A 17401-nucleotide genomic window follows, 5' to 3' on the forward strand; every position below is an offset into this window, starting at 1 on the left:
TGATCCATTTTCATTGTATGGCCCTTTACCAATGGTGACATGTCTCTTCCAAAAATGTTTGAAATATTTATTCCTTCAGTCAACACCTTAAATAAACCAGTCCAAGCCCCTTAAACAATGCTTTCTATGAGCACTTCCAAAGATGTCTGAAATATTTCCACCAACAATAACCAAAGGAAGATAGATCAGCAGATGAAGTGTTATTGAATAAAAGTAATTTTCTAATACTAAAAAAAAAAAAAATGGTTTTTTGTTCTATATTCGTCTTGGAAAAGAAAAATAATAATGAAATGATAAACCAACATAGGAAACCTTCTTTTCTTTTTTCTTTTTTTTTTTTTTGGAGTTAAAGGGACACAAAATTTTACATCAATTTGAATTAAAGTTGAAATAAACAAATCTTGGTATGTGTTTTTTTTACATGAAACAATAAAAATATGAAATCTTACTGGTCATAAAAAAACTAGCATGCGGTCAGCCTAACAAAATCTGGAGCAAAACAACGGCTTACCCTTCTGCATATGCTTTCATTCGTTCATAACACTAGCCCCAACAAACCCATATACAATGAACCCCCAAATATAAGTCTAAATATAAGTCTATATGGTTTCCACCAACAATTTATATTTTCATCTTCCTAACATGACATCATTAAAAACCAAAGTTCATCCAATCCAAATGTGCAATTAATATCACAAACACTCAAGCAAGCATATCCAACCTCTATAAGAACTTTATGATGCATCCAACCCAAAGTACACTGATTGTGATCCATCCAACCCAAATTGTAGCTGTAAACAAAAAAACCCAATTACTAATGTTTCTTGTGTCGATCTTTAGATTTAAATATATCGAAAACAACACTTACACTTTCTTGACTTTGAAACATTGTTTCTTGTGTTTGGGTTCCATTGATGTCAATAGCGGCGCTTTCTGGAACAGCCTGGACGCCACCAAGATTTGACATATCGATCTCTGGAGTAAGGAATAAATTCCTGCATGTTTGTCTTACGACTAGTGTATATCCTCCATCACACTATTAATCAAGTAAGAAATAACAAGTTACACGTAGGAATAGTTGCATTTATAAAATATTAATAAGAACCAGGTATTAAATAACTGCACCTCTTTACATTTTGTTTTTGCTTTAGCTTTCCACATGTCATTCTCCATCCTGGATGCTCTTCTCAGAGATGGGAGTTTGCCTTTCCCACTCACAACATGTGGACTGAGTACTTGCTTAGAACTACCAATTGTGGTTGTGTCCTTTGTCGTACAATCGACACTGGAACCCGTTTGGGTCATTGATGGGGGTTCTTGATTGGCACTATACATGTTAATCATCGCATGTAACTTAGTAGTTGCATCCTCTGCATTAGATTTCGAACCCACTGCATGTGTGATCATCTGATAACAGATATTCAGCAGACTTGAATATCTATTACAATCTGTGCGCTGCTCCCCTTCGTCATAGCTGCTGTGCATCAAGGTGTATCTCTTTTTTATCTCCTTTCTCCACTGATCCAAAATGTACCTATCTGGCAAAGATTTAATCCCGTTACATTTGAATACGGCCAAAATATGCCGACACAATATGCCCCTCATTTCAAACAAACCACAAGAACACTTTGCAGATGCATCTTCCTCAGTAAAGTCCACATAATGCGTCACCAGTTTAGTGAACTCTTCCAAACGAACTTCATCCTCTAGCGAATAGGTATGTACTGCACCATCCCTCTTAAGTAACTTTGGATCCATATTGATGATGCCAGTAACTTGTTGCTGAACTTCCTTGAATTTGGCATTCGTGTACAAATCTTGAAACCTCTTCTCAATCAGAGATCTGGATATGCAGGGAATTGTGACGTTAAATGTGTGCAAGTCCGCGGCATTTTCATCCTCAATTTTTTTTAAAGCGTTCTCAAATTGGTCGACAAACTCTTTCAAGTTTGTCTTAGCATGAACATAACCGTCAAAGAATACATTCATGCTCTCACTCCGCTACGTCATACTCATTCCAGCCCAAAAATACCCTTTCAAGAATGCCGGAACCCAATGCGCATGCTCAGTGTATAAACTTTACAACCACACATTCTCATGCAAGTTGTAAGTGGTAATTAAATGATCCCAACATTTCTCAAACTCTTCAACGCTTTGGGTGTCATACACACATTTCATTAGGTCATTTTTCATTCCACTTTTGTATAATCCATAGGAGCCAAGCTTTTCTAGAACTTTCTTCAATATATGCCACAGACAAAATCTATGCCGGCTTTTGGGAAAAACAATAGCGATTGCTTTTTTCATGGCTTTGTCCTGATCAGTGATTATAGCTTTCGGAGCTATACCATCCATGCACTGCAGCTAGGTTTGGAATAACCACACAAACGTCTCGGTATCCTCACTAGAAATCAAGCCTGCTCCCAACAGAATTGATTACCCATGGTGGTTTACACCAACAAATGGTGCAAAAGGCATCCCATATCTATTCGTCAGGTATGTGGTATCGAATGTGACCACATCCCTGAAATATTTGTAGGCTGCTCTACTACGGGGGTCTGCCTAGAAGACATTTTTCAACCTCCCCTCATCATCCAAATCCATCAATGAAAAAAATCCAGGATTTTTGTATTGCATACATCTGAAATACTCTTGAAGCGCTCCTGCACCACCTGCGCCAAGTCTTAGATGTCTTGCCTTGTCTATATAATTACGATAATCTTTTTTCAAAAACGGGAGGTTCTCAAACCCACCCGTACCAACAACAAGAGATCCAAAGCTCTTATTCATTCTGATGCCAGCCAAATCATTCATGTCTAAGACCCTCTTTATAGCATCACTCACTTTTCTATTACATCGAAAGAACCGAGATCTTTTTGGACTGAGGCCGTGATTATGGATGTTATGAACTGTAGTCAACCGAAACTTTCCCTTGGTTTTTAACGCATTGATCTTTGCCTTACATTCATTCTTTCTTGTCGGGCGTAGATTGGCGACATTCAAAGTCCTATTCCGAGCCTTCCCACCACGGGCACAAGCAATGGTGACATATCTAATAGTTTCATCATCTCCCTTCTCAGTCCTTTTTGTCATCATCCCAAATCCGCATTTCTTACCATATTCCTTATAATAACTTATTAAATCTTCCAGGTAATTAAATTTCATCCCCGACTTTGGCTCCTCAATCATATCATCACCATCCAACTGCACATTTTGAGATGACCCGGCATTGCCATCCTCGGTTTCCCGTGGATTTGGTCTATGCTCATTACTTTCTTCAACTCTAGATGTACATGGCGCATAAGTTTGACAACCATCAGGTCTATTATCATCTGAACCAACTAGTTTGTTTGTAGCGGAGCTTGTATTGATGGGAGGGCTCAAAGGTTCCATGTCATGCTGACGTGGATAACCAACATTCTACAAAAAAAAAAAAAAAACTGCAATTAAACTCCTGAAAAGAAGCCAACATTTTTAAAAATTATACATGATAAATATTACCACCTGTATGTTGATTGGATATTGGTTGTCAACTGGATAAGGCAGAAAATCCGGTGACCACGCAGGCACTGGTCCATAGTAACCAGACATGTAATTTGGAATGTTTGGATAAGTTGATGGTATGTCCTAACATGTCACTAGATAAAGTTATTGATGGATTCTGAGATTTCAATATCAACTCAACAAATTCAAGTGTTATTGAAATATTCAATGATATAACATACTGCGGATCCGGGATTTGAGCTAGTTGGTGTTAGCGTAGATGGTTGTTCTTTCCCGTTTCCCATGCTGAGAGGGAGACAAATGCATTATAAATATAAATATAAATATTATTTATATAACAAATGAATTTTTAGAACAATATATAAAGAAGTTAGTATTTTAAGATCAATGTGTAACCAGCAAGTATTTTTAGCGCAATATATAAGTGCAAACTTGTAAACGAAGAAACAAAGTTGACCCCCAACAACAAATTAAGAAATCTAACCCGTACAGTTCAACTAATGACATTTGTTTCCTTTAATTCACTAGAACACTAATTAATGCACATGAGTTTGTGAAGCTTATAAAGAACATAAAAATAGCTTCCAAGTTCCATGTCATGTTTCAAATAACCTTAAGCTTTAGTTGTCAAGAAGTTCATTTCTTTGTAAGTATCAATGCAAAAGGAAAAACCATTAATTCATGATGTTTTGCAAACTTTATGAGTTTGTCTTGCATCTGGGGTAAAAAATTACAAGATTAATGCATTCTAAATTTTTCAAAACCACTACAGAATTTTTGATTAGCAAATGATTTCAATTTTTTCCAACTTCTTTTAATGGTGTGTTCTGGGTCCATTTTAATGCATTTTATATTTTCCAAAACCACTATAGAAATCTACTATCTCCATTAACCATTAATGCTATAAAAGTAACAATATCATAACTACCTAGTGCTTTGAATGATTTTTACTGAGATGATGACCTTTTACTAGATTCGCCCACAAACTCTGCAGTGCTTGTGTCAAAGTACCCAACAACCTGTTCAATACAAAAGCCATCATTGACAAAAATTTTAAACACGATAAATATCAATGTCTGAGGAAATTTTTGTTGATGAAATTCACCAAGAATGTTCGGAGGACTGGGTCTCAACCGAATGTACATGGTTTTGCTCTCTACGTTCGCTATACAGCAGGGTACGAAATCTCAAAATTAAATCTCAACCGTATCAAGCAGCTCTTTTTTGTAGGATATCACACAGGATGAACAACAGAGACCAACGACGCACGACAGCGAAGACGGATCCAACGCACAAAGACAAGTTTCCCTCTCTGGTTTCGAACGAAGACAGGTTCCCTCTCTGGTTTTGCACGAACACAGGTTTCCCTCTCTGGTTTCGCACGACCTCTTGTGTTCGCACGAACTCTCTGCTTTCCCTCTCTGGTTTTGGTTTTGATCTACAACACCCAACCCAACGCAGCTTTTTGGTGCCGATTTCCCTCTCTGGTTTCGCAAGATGCATCCAACGCACGACGGCCCAACACACGACGGGACTGGTTTTCAGTTTCTTCCTTTCTCTGGTTTCAAACAAACAGAATGCTTTCATTTTCGTTCTCTCCCTCTCTGTTTTCTTTCTTTTTTGGTTTTTCCTCCTTTCTTCCGCCTTTTTTTTTTTTTTATTACACTCTGTCTGCCACGTCAGCCAGTTCCACGGCGGGTGTAAAACGCGGGTGTATCTAGAACTATTGTTTTTTTCTGCACCTAACAGGTGAACATAGATATGGAGAATCTATGCGATTATGATAGTACTCTCTTTGTCCTCTTTGTCTCTCACTCACTGCAGCCTCAAACGAACAGTATCCATTCTCAAGATTGTCAAAAACCCGTCATTTCAACGTCATCTAAGTGAGAAATGATAAAAAAAAGTTGAGAATATTTATAAATAGTAATAAAAAATAATAAATTATTTTATTTAAAAAGATATTATATAATATTTGTTAATAGTTAAATCGTCTCATCGTTAATATTCTTTAGATCTAAACATAAATAGATATTATACTCTCTCTCCTCTTTGTCTCTCACTCACTTCAGCCTCAGACGAACAGTGCCGGCCATTCCCAATATCGTCATCAACCCGTCATAAACGCCATCTAAGTGAGAATAAAGAATATTTGTAAATAATGAAGTAAGAATACTTGAAATAATCTCAAAACCTAAAAACTTTTTTTTAGCTCGTCATTTCAACTCCACATGCTTGCATAAAAAAATTCACACCATCATGCACAATATAAATTACAGAAAAAATTGAAAGCAGAAGAAATAACAAAAAATCTCCACAACCTCTTCATACTCCATATTCTATTATTTTTTTTAATTTTTATTATTTTTTTCTGTTATCAAATATTTATTATATGAATAATTGAATAGAAAATTTGAAATAATTTTAAAAATATAAACTCAAAAAAAATTTTTAAAAAAAAATTAAAAAATTTTAAAATTTTAAAAAATATGAAGTGTAGAATGTGAAGTATGATAGACATTATGTAGTAAAACTCACGAAATAAACCGACCTGCAGAGACTTTTTAGTTTGGTAAAGTGCGGGGAAACAAGAAATTATTACTGCTGCAGTTGAAAGAGACTGGAAACTTCAGAAGAATCTGTGAAAGAGAAAAAAAACAATAGAAATTAACTATTTTATATTAAAATCTAAAAGATGCCAGAAAGAGAGATCAGAAAATATGCGAGAATACAGCCCTATTGTGAAAGATCAAACTCGAAAGAATAGAAAGTAGAATAGTCAGGGCTCAACCGGAAAGCAGGACACGAGTTAGGGGCGCAACTGTAGTTGTAGCAGGTCACACGTGGACATAAGCGTCTCTGAAAGTGTAAAACAAAAAACTATTCATTTCTATTCATTTGCTTAGAGCATTTTTAATAGATTAATTAAAAATTTAATTTATTGAATATTTAATTATTAAAAAGTAAAATATACTCATAATGAATTAGTTAAATTTTAAATATTTAGAATTTAACTACAATAACTTTAAAAAATTTTTAAATTTAAAAGTTACTGCACATACATCAAATATATATTTTATTAATTATTTCTCTTTCATTTCTTTCAATCACATATTTTATCATAATTGGTATATTAATTTGAGTTAGTAATATATTAATTTAATAAGAATATGATTATTAATTAATATATAATAGATAAAATAGTAAAATATGATAAAATAAAATAAAATAATAATTAAAAAATTAAATATTTTTTAAATTATTAGTTATTCATTACTATATAATGAATAAATAGATAATTTAATATGGAGATTTGATGTGAATAATCAAAACCAAATTCATCTTATATTATTTTATTGTTATATAATGAAAAAATAATTATTCCAATGTGGAGATTTATGTGAATGGAATAGCCAAAAATTAAATTTCTCTTACATTCATAAAAAAAATGTCATTTAGCTTTGGCTAATCCATTGAGAGTGCTCTTATAGCAACATGCATTTATTTGGATGTTAAACTGAATTGAGTTGACTTAAGTTGAGATGATAAAATATTATTAGAATATTATTTTTTAATATTATTATTATTTTGAGATTTGAAAAAGTTGAATTGTTTATTATATTTTGTGTTGAAATTTTAAAAAGTTGTAATAATGAGTTGAGATAGGTTGAGTAACCAAACGTACCCTTAAGATGTAAGGGATATATATGAAAAATACTATTTTATCCACTCAATTTATCTCTTGATTTTGACACGTCATGTATTTTATTTTTTTTTTAAATTTTTTCTTTACTTAATAGTTAAGGAAATAATTATTAGTGTATTGATATTTTTTTTTATATTTTTTAAAAATGTTTTTAAATGATAAAAAATATGATTAAAAAAATTGAAAAAAAATAAATAGACTAATTTTACTTAGTAGTTGAATAGAGTAATGCTACTCAGGCGGCAGAGTAGCATCACTCTCTCTATATATATATATATTTGAAAAACATTAAATATATTTAAAAAAAACTTATAAAAAAATTTACTTATTTACATATCAGTTATTATTACGTTGAAAATAATAAAATTTAAATTTCAAAAGTAAATTATCAAAATGAGTCTTCTAAATATAAATAAAACTGTAAATACGTGTAGCAACATTATATATTTATATTATATAGATATATGTATATATATATAAAATAGTGAGCAAGTTGCCAAGTGCGAATAACGAAATCATGCAAGTAGATAGAAATAAAGTAATAAATGCAAGTATGGGGTAATAAATACAGGTATGGGCAAGATGCGACGTAATAAAGGTAAGTAGGTAGAACCGTAGAAATAATGAAGTGCAAGTGAATGAAAGTTAGGGCAAGCGCTACGTAATGAAAGGAACTAATAATAGGACCAGATAATTTGAAGTAAATGATAATAGAAGCAGCACCAGATAATTAGAATTAAATACAAAGCTGGAACCGGATAACTGGATTCAAATGAAAATAAATGATAAATAAAAGTACGTACTAAGTAAGAGAAATTGTAGTTGTTTATTTAAAATAAAACAAGTTACAAAATATTATAAGGCAATATGAAGCAAGAAGAAGAGGAGATTGAATTCGAATTGGGAGAGGCTTCAGGAGATCTAAGAGACTTCTTTTTTCTTTTTTTTCTAAGTAAGCAGGTTTTGATTCAGATAAGAAAAATATGATACATGAGGAGGGATGAGATTCCTCAACAAATGACGGAGTATAATAACTATAGTGCAAATGTGAAGGAAAAAATAGGTTTTTAGACTAATTTTTTAGTCTTCACATATACTCTATAAAGAGGACGCCGTTTTCTAGTTATTGTAAGTGGAAGCGTGGAAGAATTTGATTGAAGTGATTGCAATCGTAGATCGCAGTGGGGGAAAACTGAAACAATTCAATTTCGTTTCAAAAGCTCATAAGAGGAAAAAATTAAGAGGTCCAGCTTGTCAACAAGCAATACTGGCCATTAAATTTTCAGTTCTTCTATATACAGTCTCTACGTGTAAACGACGTGCAGTCGACTGACGCACAGCAACTGATATTAAAATAAAAAAAATAAAAAATGAAAACGAGTGAGAGAAATTAGATAGAACAAGAGGCAAGGATTTGAGTTTTCTTGCAAAGAAATGGAAGTTGATTCAAACGAAACCCATGTGCAGCTTAGAAAGAAAGAAAAAAAAAGAATTCCAATGATTAAACCCATTTGCCAAGCATTCTTCGTCGATTGAAACCCATCTGCAGCTTAGAAAAAAAAAAAAACCATCTACTGATTGAAACCCATACCTCGATCCAACTGCGTTGGGTGCCCATGTCTTCTCCACCTTGTTCCCATCTGCCTTTCTAGTTTCTTTTGTCTTGGAATTGCTCTCAACTTGTCACAACTTTTTTATGTTAGACTTTTTTTTTTTTTTTTTTTTAAGAGCGTGAATCTGGGTTTGATTGCAAAGAGATTTTGGGACTTGTGAGTTCATTTTTAGTCTGGAAAGCTTGCAATTTGAGGTAAGAATCATGGGTTTTGTCATTCTTAGATGTCTGATTTGAATTTGAGAATTATGGCTTTTCCTTTTTGTTTGATATGAATAAATCTTGAAAATTTTCCATTGTTGAGATTTCAATGAATGAAATAGAAGAATTGGTTGAAATCAAAAAGAGATTGGTTCTCTTAAGGTTAATGAATTTGTTACTTTGAATGTTCCAAGATGATCGTAGGAAGAAACCTTATACTTGGCAGTGAAAAAATGGAGACTTTGGAGTAGCATTCATGGTGTTTTCTACATTTAGAAGTTGATTCAAAGAAACGGAAGGGCTTGGAGTAAGAGAAATTACATTTAGAAATGTAAGAATGGATGGGGTAGCTAGAGAGAAATTTCTTGAGGGTCTTCAAAACACTGTGAGGAGAGATGGGGCAGATGGGTAGAGAAAGGGGGAGAGGGGTCGAAGAAAACGAAAAAAAATGAAAGAAGAAAACGAAAAAAAATGAAAACGGCGTCGTTTTGTTTTGTCCACGTCAGCACCGTTTCCCCAGAGCTTGCACTAGCCGACTGCCTCCAGCATTTTTCTTAAATTTTATAACAGGAGATGTCCTGTTATTTTTGTACATGGTAGTAATAAGATTACTATTTTTTTACTACTCATTTACAACTAAAGTATATTTGAAGTTTATTTTATTTTTTTATCATTTTCTTTAAAGTATTTTTTTAACATCCTTAATTATTAAAAAAAATAAAAAATATATAACTTTTATTAATATTTACTTTCTTAATCATTAAGTAAAATAAAAAATTATAAAAAAAATTAAATACAAAAAAAATAATAAATAGATAGTAAGAAGTTTATAACGTATTCTTTCCAGCATTAATGTGTAAAGCTTTTTATAGTAAATAATTTATTTTATTGGTTTAAAAAGGCAAATTGTTGGTACCGGTCACTATCGCATAATATTTCCAATTCTCTCTTTGATACTATGAATAAAATCGTCAAATGAATGAATCAGGTTGGGACCCCCAAAATGTAATTTATGTGAAAAATATTTAAATTTATATGTTATTTCTAATTTTAAAAAGTGGTTGAAATAAATAATTATAAATAAATTCTTTCTTCTAAAAAAGTCAAAGCATAGAAATTGAATATGATTATACTTAATTCACAAAATTTATGAGAGAGGGTGCATTACCCATGTTCGCAGGGCATTAATTGCAACATCATGCAAATATAAGGATCAATATCAAAATTCTCGCTATTAATTGTATAAAAGTTATTAACCTATTGAATAGTACTATTTCAAACTTTTGTAGAATTGCACAGAATATATCGTTTTAAGAAAACTTCAAAACTAAAAGAAAAGGAAAAGTTTAGTTTTATCAAAATGAAATATAAGTTTGTCTTGTTTTCCGAGAAATGTAACTCACCATCCAAACACATTTTTTATATATTTTAAAATTTTTTATTATTTATTTAATTTTAATTTAATTTTATTCTAATTAAATTAATTGAGTTGTTTTACTTTTCATCCATATATTACATATTTGTTATAGAAAAAAATGAAGAAAAAAAAAATATATATAGTATGTAGTGTGTGAGAATGATAGGCAGAATTTTATTTTACAAAAATAACAGGATATTCCAGTTACAAAGATTAATGGCCAATATTATATGTTGATCAACAAGTCGAATCTATAAATTAATTTCCTATTTTTTATTATTTTCTTTTCTCACATTGGCACGCCCTGCCACTCGTTTTAGTCAAATCAAAATCCTCCATGCTGTCACTTGTTTTCCCTGAGCAAGTAAGTTTTCGTTTAGAATTTTAGATACAAAAAAAATGACACATAAAGAGGGTGGGTTGCTCAACGAACGTTTCAGTATAATAAATGTAGTGTAAAGGTGGAGACAAAAAGAAAAAAAAAAAGAATTTTGAGATTAATTTCTTGGTCTCCACCCATAGTCCATAGGACTGTTCATTCGGATCGAGTTTTTTCCTGACCCGATCAGAAACCTAAGAAACCAGAACTCGGACTGCAAAATCTGAATACACTCGGTCTGGATACTGAGTTTTAAACATAGTACTCGGTTTTTTTTTTTAGTTTGAATGTTTTGATCTTAAGCTATGAAAGGCAACAAGAGTAGTATGATGGGTACTCAGTATGAGAGTAGTCTCTTCTTGAGTTCATTGTCCGATTTATTCAGTAGGAGAAAGTAATCTCTTCTCGAGTTCATTGTCGGATTTATTCAGTATGAGAAGTAGTCTCTTCTCGAGTTTTTTTTCCGGCCCAATCCGGAACTCAGGAAATCGAATTCTAGTTCTGGGTTCTAGCCCGAAATCTAGATTGCAAAATCTGAGTACACCTCCTCCGTGTACCGAGCTTTAAACCTAGTACTTTTTTTTTTTGTATTTTTTTTGGAGTGAATGTTTTGATCTTATGCCATGAAAGGCAACAAGAATACTATGATGGGTACTCAGTATGAGAGTAGTCTCTTCTCGAGTTCATTGTCGAATTTATTCAATAGGAAGTGTCAGTCACCCTTTCGCTTCACTTTTTGTATAATTGCACTTGGCTTTGTGTTGGTGCTAGCTCTTATCCTGAACTTCAGACCTCGTAATACAACTGGCTTTATTGATTTCTAGATTCGGTAAATTGGTATCTTGGCTGTAGGTTCCATTAGAATATTTTTTGTTGAAGTGCTCAATTTATATAATTTAATTTTGTATAATTCTTCTTGATGCATGGAGATTACCTATCATACTACTCTTGTTGCCTTCCATAGCATGAGATCAAAACATTCAAACTCAAAAAAAGGTACTGAGTTTAAAATGCAGATTCATCCGAATTTCAGCCTGGGTTTGAAACTCTGGTTACAGTTTGAGTATACTTAAGTTTTCGGGCCGAAACTCAGATGAACAGTCCTACCCATTCATAACCTATAAAGAGGGTGTCGTCTTAAAAGACGGCATTTGGCTATGCAAACTGTGGAATCACTGATGGAGGCGCTCCACGCTGCAACTTACAACAGCTTTATTTTCTCCCAACACATTTGATCAACTATAACGTTTTCAATAAAAATAAATAAAATTGTTTATTTATCCATTAAACACACTAGTAATTAAAAAAATATCTATTCATCCATTAAATATAATAACTAGAATCAAAGATATTTATATTTCTTTGTTTTTTAATATTTGTAATAAATAATATATTACATACCATCGCATAGATAACATAACAAATGTAAGAATATTCTGTTGGTCTCTTTAAATTTATCTTTTTAAAATTTTGACAAAAATGTTATACGAGGAATGTTAAAAACAGTACTAGAATCTCTTTTTAAAAAAAATTATATTTTAATATTATAAATATAACATTTTTATGTGAATCCTAAATGTATCTATTTTTTTTTTAAAGAAAATCACTTCAAATTTTTGAAATTACATAAAGTGGATGAAATATTTTCAGCATTAATGTAATTTGTTTTATTGGTTTCAAAAGGCAAGGGGCTGGTACGGTCACTATCACATAAAGTTTCGGTTTTTAACACGTTATATATCATCGTGAATTCAATACAAAATACTATATAAAATTAATCTGTTTAAATTTGATATAAATGGATTCCAATAAGCTCGTTTAACTCAAAATCAAAGTGTAATAAATTGTTTAAATTTTATCTTAAATTATAATTTTATTATAATTATAATATTTTATACACAATTAAAGATTTAATTAATATAGGATATCATTCATTTTCTAATTTTTTCAGTCCAACTAATTAATATGGTAGCTCATAAGTTGGCTAGGACTGCGTTTCAAGTCGATAGTATGGCTATTTGGTAGAATTGTATTCCAGACTGTATTTCTCAAGCCGTTTGGCTTGATAATTGTCTGTAATCGCTTTGATTTCCTATGAATGAATGATATGATCATTTCTATCAAAAAAAAATTCTCAACTATTAAATTTAAACACGAGTAATAATAACTTTTGAGTGGTCTAAAACAACGTAAATCATTGACTTAAGAGCTGACTTACAAAACAAAATCCCCCAAAACAGAATTAACATACAGGAATCATATTCTCAGCCACAAGCTTAGACGATGCTCCGTGTTTCACGTCTTCAAATCTGAAACACATTCCTCAAGCACATGATAAATAATAATAGTCCAAATCTGTGATAACAATATCATAATCATCAAGTGTCTTGTTGCTCAAGCACATTCCTCCATCCATTAATTAAAACTAGGCTCTCTTCGTAACTCACCAGATCAAACATTTCCGAGCCTTGGCCATATATTGGAAGATTCTTAAGTTCTCCTGTTCTTGGATCAAACAATACCAAACATTTATCTGAAACACAATGGCCGCCGTTAAGCACAATCAAACCATCGTCCCGAAATTGTAAAGGACGGCTGGGTACTGCAATCGTAAATAGTTTAGTCCAAGAACATTCCACAATAGACTCGTTCATCACCCATATTTCATACTCCAATGATATTCCAACGTCATTCCTTCTACTATTACTATATGTAGGAAACATCACAGCTACAGAGTCATTGATAATGGCAATGTCAACAAGAGATCTTGCATTATCAGGCAACATTGTTTCCCGGAACATCTCATTGCTCATATCAAAGGAAAGCAATAAATTATGCTCCCTGTCGCAACGCGGAGGAATAATCAACCAATAACAGAATCCATTTAAGTATGAAGGAAAAATAGATCTACAAATAAAATAGGCTGAGTTGAGGGATGCATCAATCACTCTCCAAGAATCAGTAGTAAGGTTGTATAACTCAACTTGGTAATGCCGCGGAGAATGGAAGCACGTGATTTTAACCACCTTGAAGTCATTGGTGTTGAGATCAATGCCAAAGCCAAAATTCTAACGCGGGACGCGAAAATCAGGGGGGAAAGGGACAAAATCAGGCGGGCGAGGGACAAACGGAAGCCTCTTAGATTCTCTGGTTGCAGGATTCCAAAGCCCTATCTCCCAAGCCCGGTCTGGATCAGGACCACGATGAAAACGCTCTACAGAAATACCAACAGCACAAACTATTCCATTACAGGAACCGATGAAAAGTACTGGGTTAATATCTTCTGAGAACAATTGTGGGATGAGATGTATGTCGCCGGAAAACTCCAGGGTGTCGTGAGAGTGCATGGAGAAACATGGGGTATCTAATGTTGCTCGGCGACGCTCAAGGATGACTCGACGGCAGTGATTGCGATTGTGATCAGAAATGGCGAAATTGTGGTGCTTTGCGATGAAATGAGGGTTTCTGATGAGAGCATACCAGGCTTTACTCACAGATTTAAATCGCATCAACGATTTTACCGGCAGCGTCGACAAAATTTCAGTCACCACGTCTTCAGGGAGATGGCGGCTCAACATTCTTAATTTCACCACCGGTTGAGACTTGAGAGTACAAAAAAATATTAAGATTTGAATTTATTTATAAAAGTATTTGCTACCTGTAATTTAAGATTTTCTGTAAAGATGCTTTGCTGGCTGTAATGTCTTAGCTTAGACATTATGCAATTCCATACTCGTTGTCAATCTTATCTGTGCAAAACCAATGCAATAAATGTTCATATCTGGGCAGGTTTTGTCCTTAATGTTGGTTTTCATGATAGATTTAATGCTGAAAATTCATAAAATATTAATTTGCTGTAATTATTTATTAGAGCTTTCTATATATTAATTTTTCTTTTATTTAACCCATAAGACGTGATTGGTTCAGTCAATTAATCGAAGTGTTCTCACTTCACCTTATTATATGAATAACTCGTATCTGAACTTCGAATTTTAATAAATTAATAGCGACATTGAGATGATATATTTAATATTATTTTTATTTTAAAATTTTTGAATAATATTATTTGATCATATAAAACTTAACGCTCATACGACTTTTTTGAAGTGGTACCACTATGTAATGTTACGTGGTTTATTAAAAAATTAAAAAAAATACACAAAAATATTAGAGAAAACCAAAAGTTTCAGTCTTCACCCTTTTATATTTTTGGACCCCATTTAGTTTAGAAGAAGAGCCGTGCTACTCCTATAGTTTTTAAATCACTTTAAATTTTTTTCAAAATAAAATAAAATTTATAAACTAATTAGAAAACAATTCTTTAATCATTAAAAAAAAAAACTTGAGTACAAAATATGTGTACAAAAATTCGATAGCTCAAGATATATATATATATATATATTTAATTTTTTTTTAATAAACTATGTGATACCACGGGGCAATGTTATGTCAAAAAGAACATGAGAGTTGCTATGCATCCTCAACTGTTTCGATGCACACTACACACACTTTTTATTTTTTTTAAATGTCAGACGCCTCATCTATGTCTCTCTCTCTCATCAAGCTCTCTCTGACCTCTCTCTCTCTTCAAGCTCTCTCTCATCAAACCCCTCTCTCTTCAACCTCTCTCTTCGACCTCTCTCTCTCTCCTCAAGTGTTCTCTCTCTCATCAAGATCTCACTCTCTGACTCTCCTCAACGTCTCTCACTTCTCTCTCTTCAAGTGCTCTCTCTCACATCCAACTGCCAGTTACAGTGAGGAGGAAAAAATTCAAATTGTAAAACAATTCTGCTACAGGTACCCGGTGTTGGGTACCTGTTGCGGAATTGGCTAACGTGGTTAATGCCACGTCACCCGATATTATTTAAATAAATAAATAAAATTAAAAATTAAAAAAATAGAATATTAAAAAAGAAAAAACGATTTCAAAGCAAACCTTAACCCGCACACAAATCGGTCTGCAACTCAAACTCATTTCAGAGATAAAAACTGTTGGGGTTTACGAAAGGAAGAAATCAAAGGTCCTTGTTCTTTCATTTTTACAGATTCGGCTTCGCATAGGAGGTTGCCTTGTTCTTTCATTTTTACAATACTATTTGGGTAAATTCTAAAAGTTGCATATACAAGGAATCAAAGGTCCTCCACCTTCGTTTTTTTTTCTGGGAATCTACCTATGATGTAGAAGATTTAATCCCAGGTGACAAAAGCCCCAAATCATGATGATCAAATTGTTGCCCATGATGATCAATCCTCTTTTTTTCTATTCTTGATTGAATATTCTGGTTTTCAATTCATACCCATGGCAACATCATGAGTAGATCCTTGATTCCTATCAATCGTTGGTTGAAGAAACCCTACCAATGGCGCACAACTTGGTCAGAAAATAACGAAGACGAAGAAGATGAGAACCAGTAGATGAGAAGAACCTGTCTGCGTTCTGTGAGAAGAAAATGCGAAGAAGATGCAAAGAAGAAGATGAGAAGAAAACGAAACGCACCGTTTTATTTTTACACGTGGATAGACGTGTACGCGGGGATTCCCCCTCCCGGGTGAAAGTAGACTTTTTCATTGTAAAATTGGTTGGCACGGAAGGTGTGCAGTGTTTGATTTACTACAGTGATTAATGAGAATATTTTCTCTTCTCGATAATGTTTTAAAGAAAAAATCCACACAACCTCCTACTATTCACACGACCTCCACACAACACATTTTTTTTTAATTTTATTTTTTTTTCTTTTATCAAATATTTAATATATGAATAATGAATAAAAGAATTGAATTAGTTTAGAAAGAATAAACTCAAAAAAAAAAAAAAAATTATTAAAAGATTTTAAAATTTTAAAAAATGTGGTGTGTGGAGGTTGAGGAGGATGTGTAGCATTGCTCTATTATGCGTGTGTCTAATTACATTTCCTGAATCTGTGTCTAAAGTTTCAACCCTGTTATGTGTAATTGGCATTTTGAGCCAAAGAAAGCAGCCATAAGCCTACCTGGGTTTTTACCCTGCCAAGGGGAGGCCCTCCTTTGGTTTCTTGTATTGAATTGTTTAAAGAAACTGTCCTATGGTTAACTTACCCTGTGGTGTTTATGTTGTACAGAATGTGGAGGGAAATCAGACTTTTGGCTGAATCAAAACCTGTCGTTGCATCAATGTCTGATGTGGCAGCGAGTGGAGGATACTATATGGCGATGGCAGCAGGAACTATTGTTGCAGAAAATCTAACCTTGACTGGTTCTATCGGAGTTGCGACAGGTGAAGCCAAGAATGCTTTCAATGAAAAAGAAAAAGAAAATATATATATATATATATAAAGAAGTGAACCTCAGAGCTGTGGGTGTTAACTTTAGCGCTGAATCCTCCTTACCGTAGAAAACCTTGTAATTAGTTTCTCCTGTAGATTCTCCAGAAATAGCTAAAAGAAAAATCTTAGTTATTGAATGCCCTTTGGGAATGCTGTTAGGGATCTTGAGACATCTCCACAGATGCATCATATCTGCAGGTTACACTCAGCATACAACCTATTTTAAAAAGTTTGGGACCCACTAAGCAAGCATTTCTGTATACATTTATAATTGGTACTC

General features: G+C 33.0%; 2 protein-coding genes and 1 long non-coding RNA gene across 3 annotated transcripts; all 3 read right to left on the reverse strand.

Annotated features, from left to right (window-relative positions):
* Window positions 1–734: 734 nt before the first annotated feature.
* On the reverse strand, window positions 735–1989 carry LOC121242289 (protein FAR-RED ELONGATED HYPOCOTYL 3-like). The gene is made up of 3 exons (XM_041140176.1): window positions 1126–1989; window positions 869–1036; window positions 735–791 (listed from the first exon to the last, which is right to left on the reverse strand). Exons 1-3 carry the CDS (start codon window positions 1987–1989, stop codon window positions 735–737), a joined length of 1089 nt encoding a protein of 362 aa, XP_040996110.1.
* Window positions 1990–13159: 11170 nt separating this feature from the next.
* LOC121242290 (F-box/kelch-repeat protein At3g06240-like) lies at window positions 13160–14397 on the reverse strand. Its single transcript, XM_041140177.1, has 2 exons — window positions 13945–14397; window positions 13160–13887 (listed from the first exon to the last, which is right to left on the reverse strand). The coding sequence occupies exons 1-2, from the start codon at window positions 14395–14397 to the stop codon at window positions 13198–13200; spliced, it is 1143 nt and encodes a 380-aa protein (XP_040996111.1). The 3' UTR covers window positions 13160–13197.
* A 1379-nt stretch (window positions 14398–15776) lies between these two features.
* LOC121243622 lies at window positions 15777–16389 on the reverse strand. Its single transcript, XR_005936201.1, has 2 exons — window positions 16317–16389; window positions 15777–16245 (listed from the first exon to the last, which is right to left on the reverse strand). It is a non-coding gene; the product is annotated as an uncharacterized LOC121243622 (long non-coding RNA).
* Window positions 16390–17401: the final 1012 nt, after the last annotated feature.

Source organism: Juglans microcarpa x Juglans regia, chromosome 8D (assembly GCF_004785595.1).
Source record: "Juglans microcarpa x Juglans regia isolate MS1-56 chromosome 8D, Jm3101_v1.0, whole genome shotgun sequence".
In the NCBI taxonomy this organism is placed as follows: domain Eukaryota; kingdom Viridiplantae; phylum Streptophyta; class Magnoliopsida; order Fagales; family Juglandaceae; genus Juglans; species Juglans microcarpa x Juglans regia.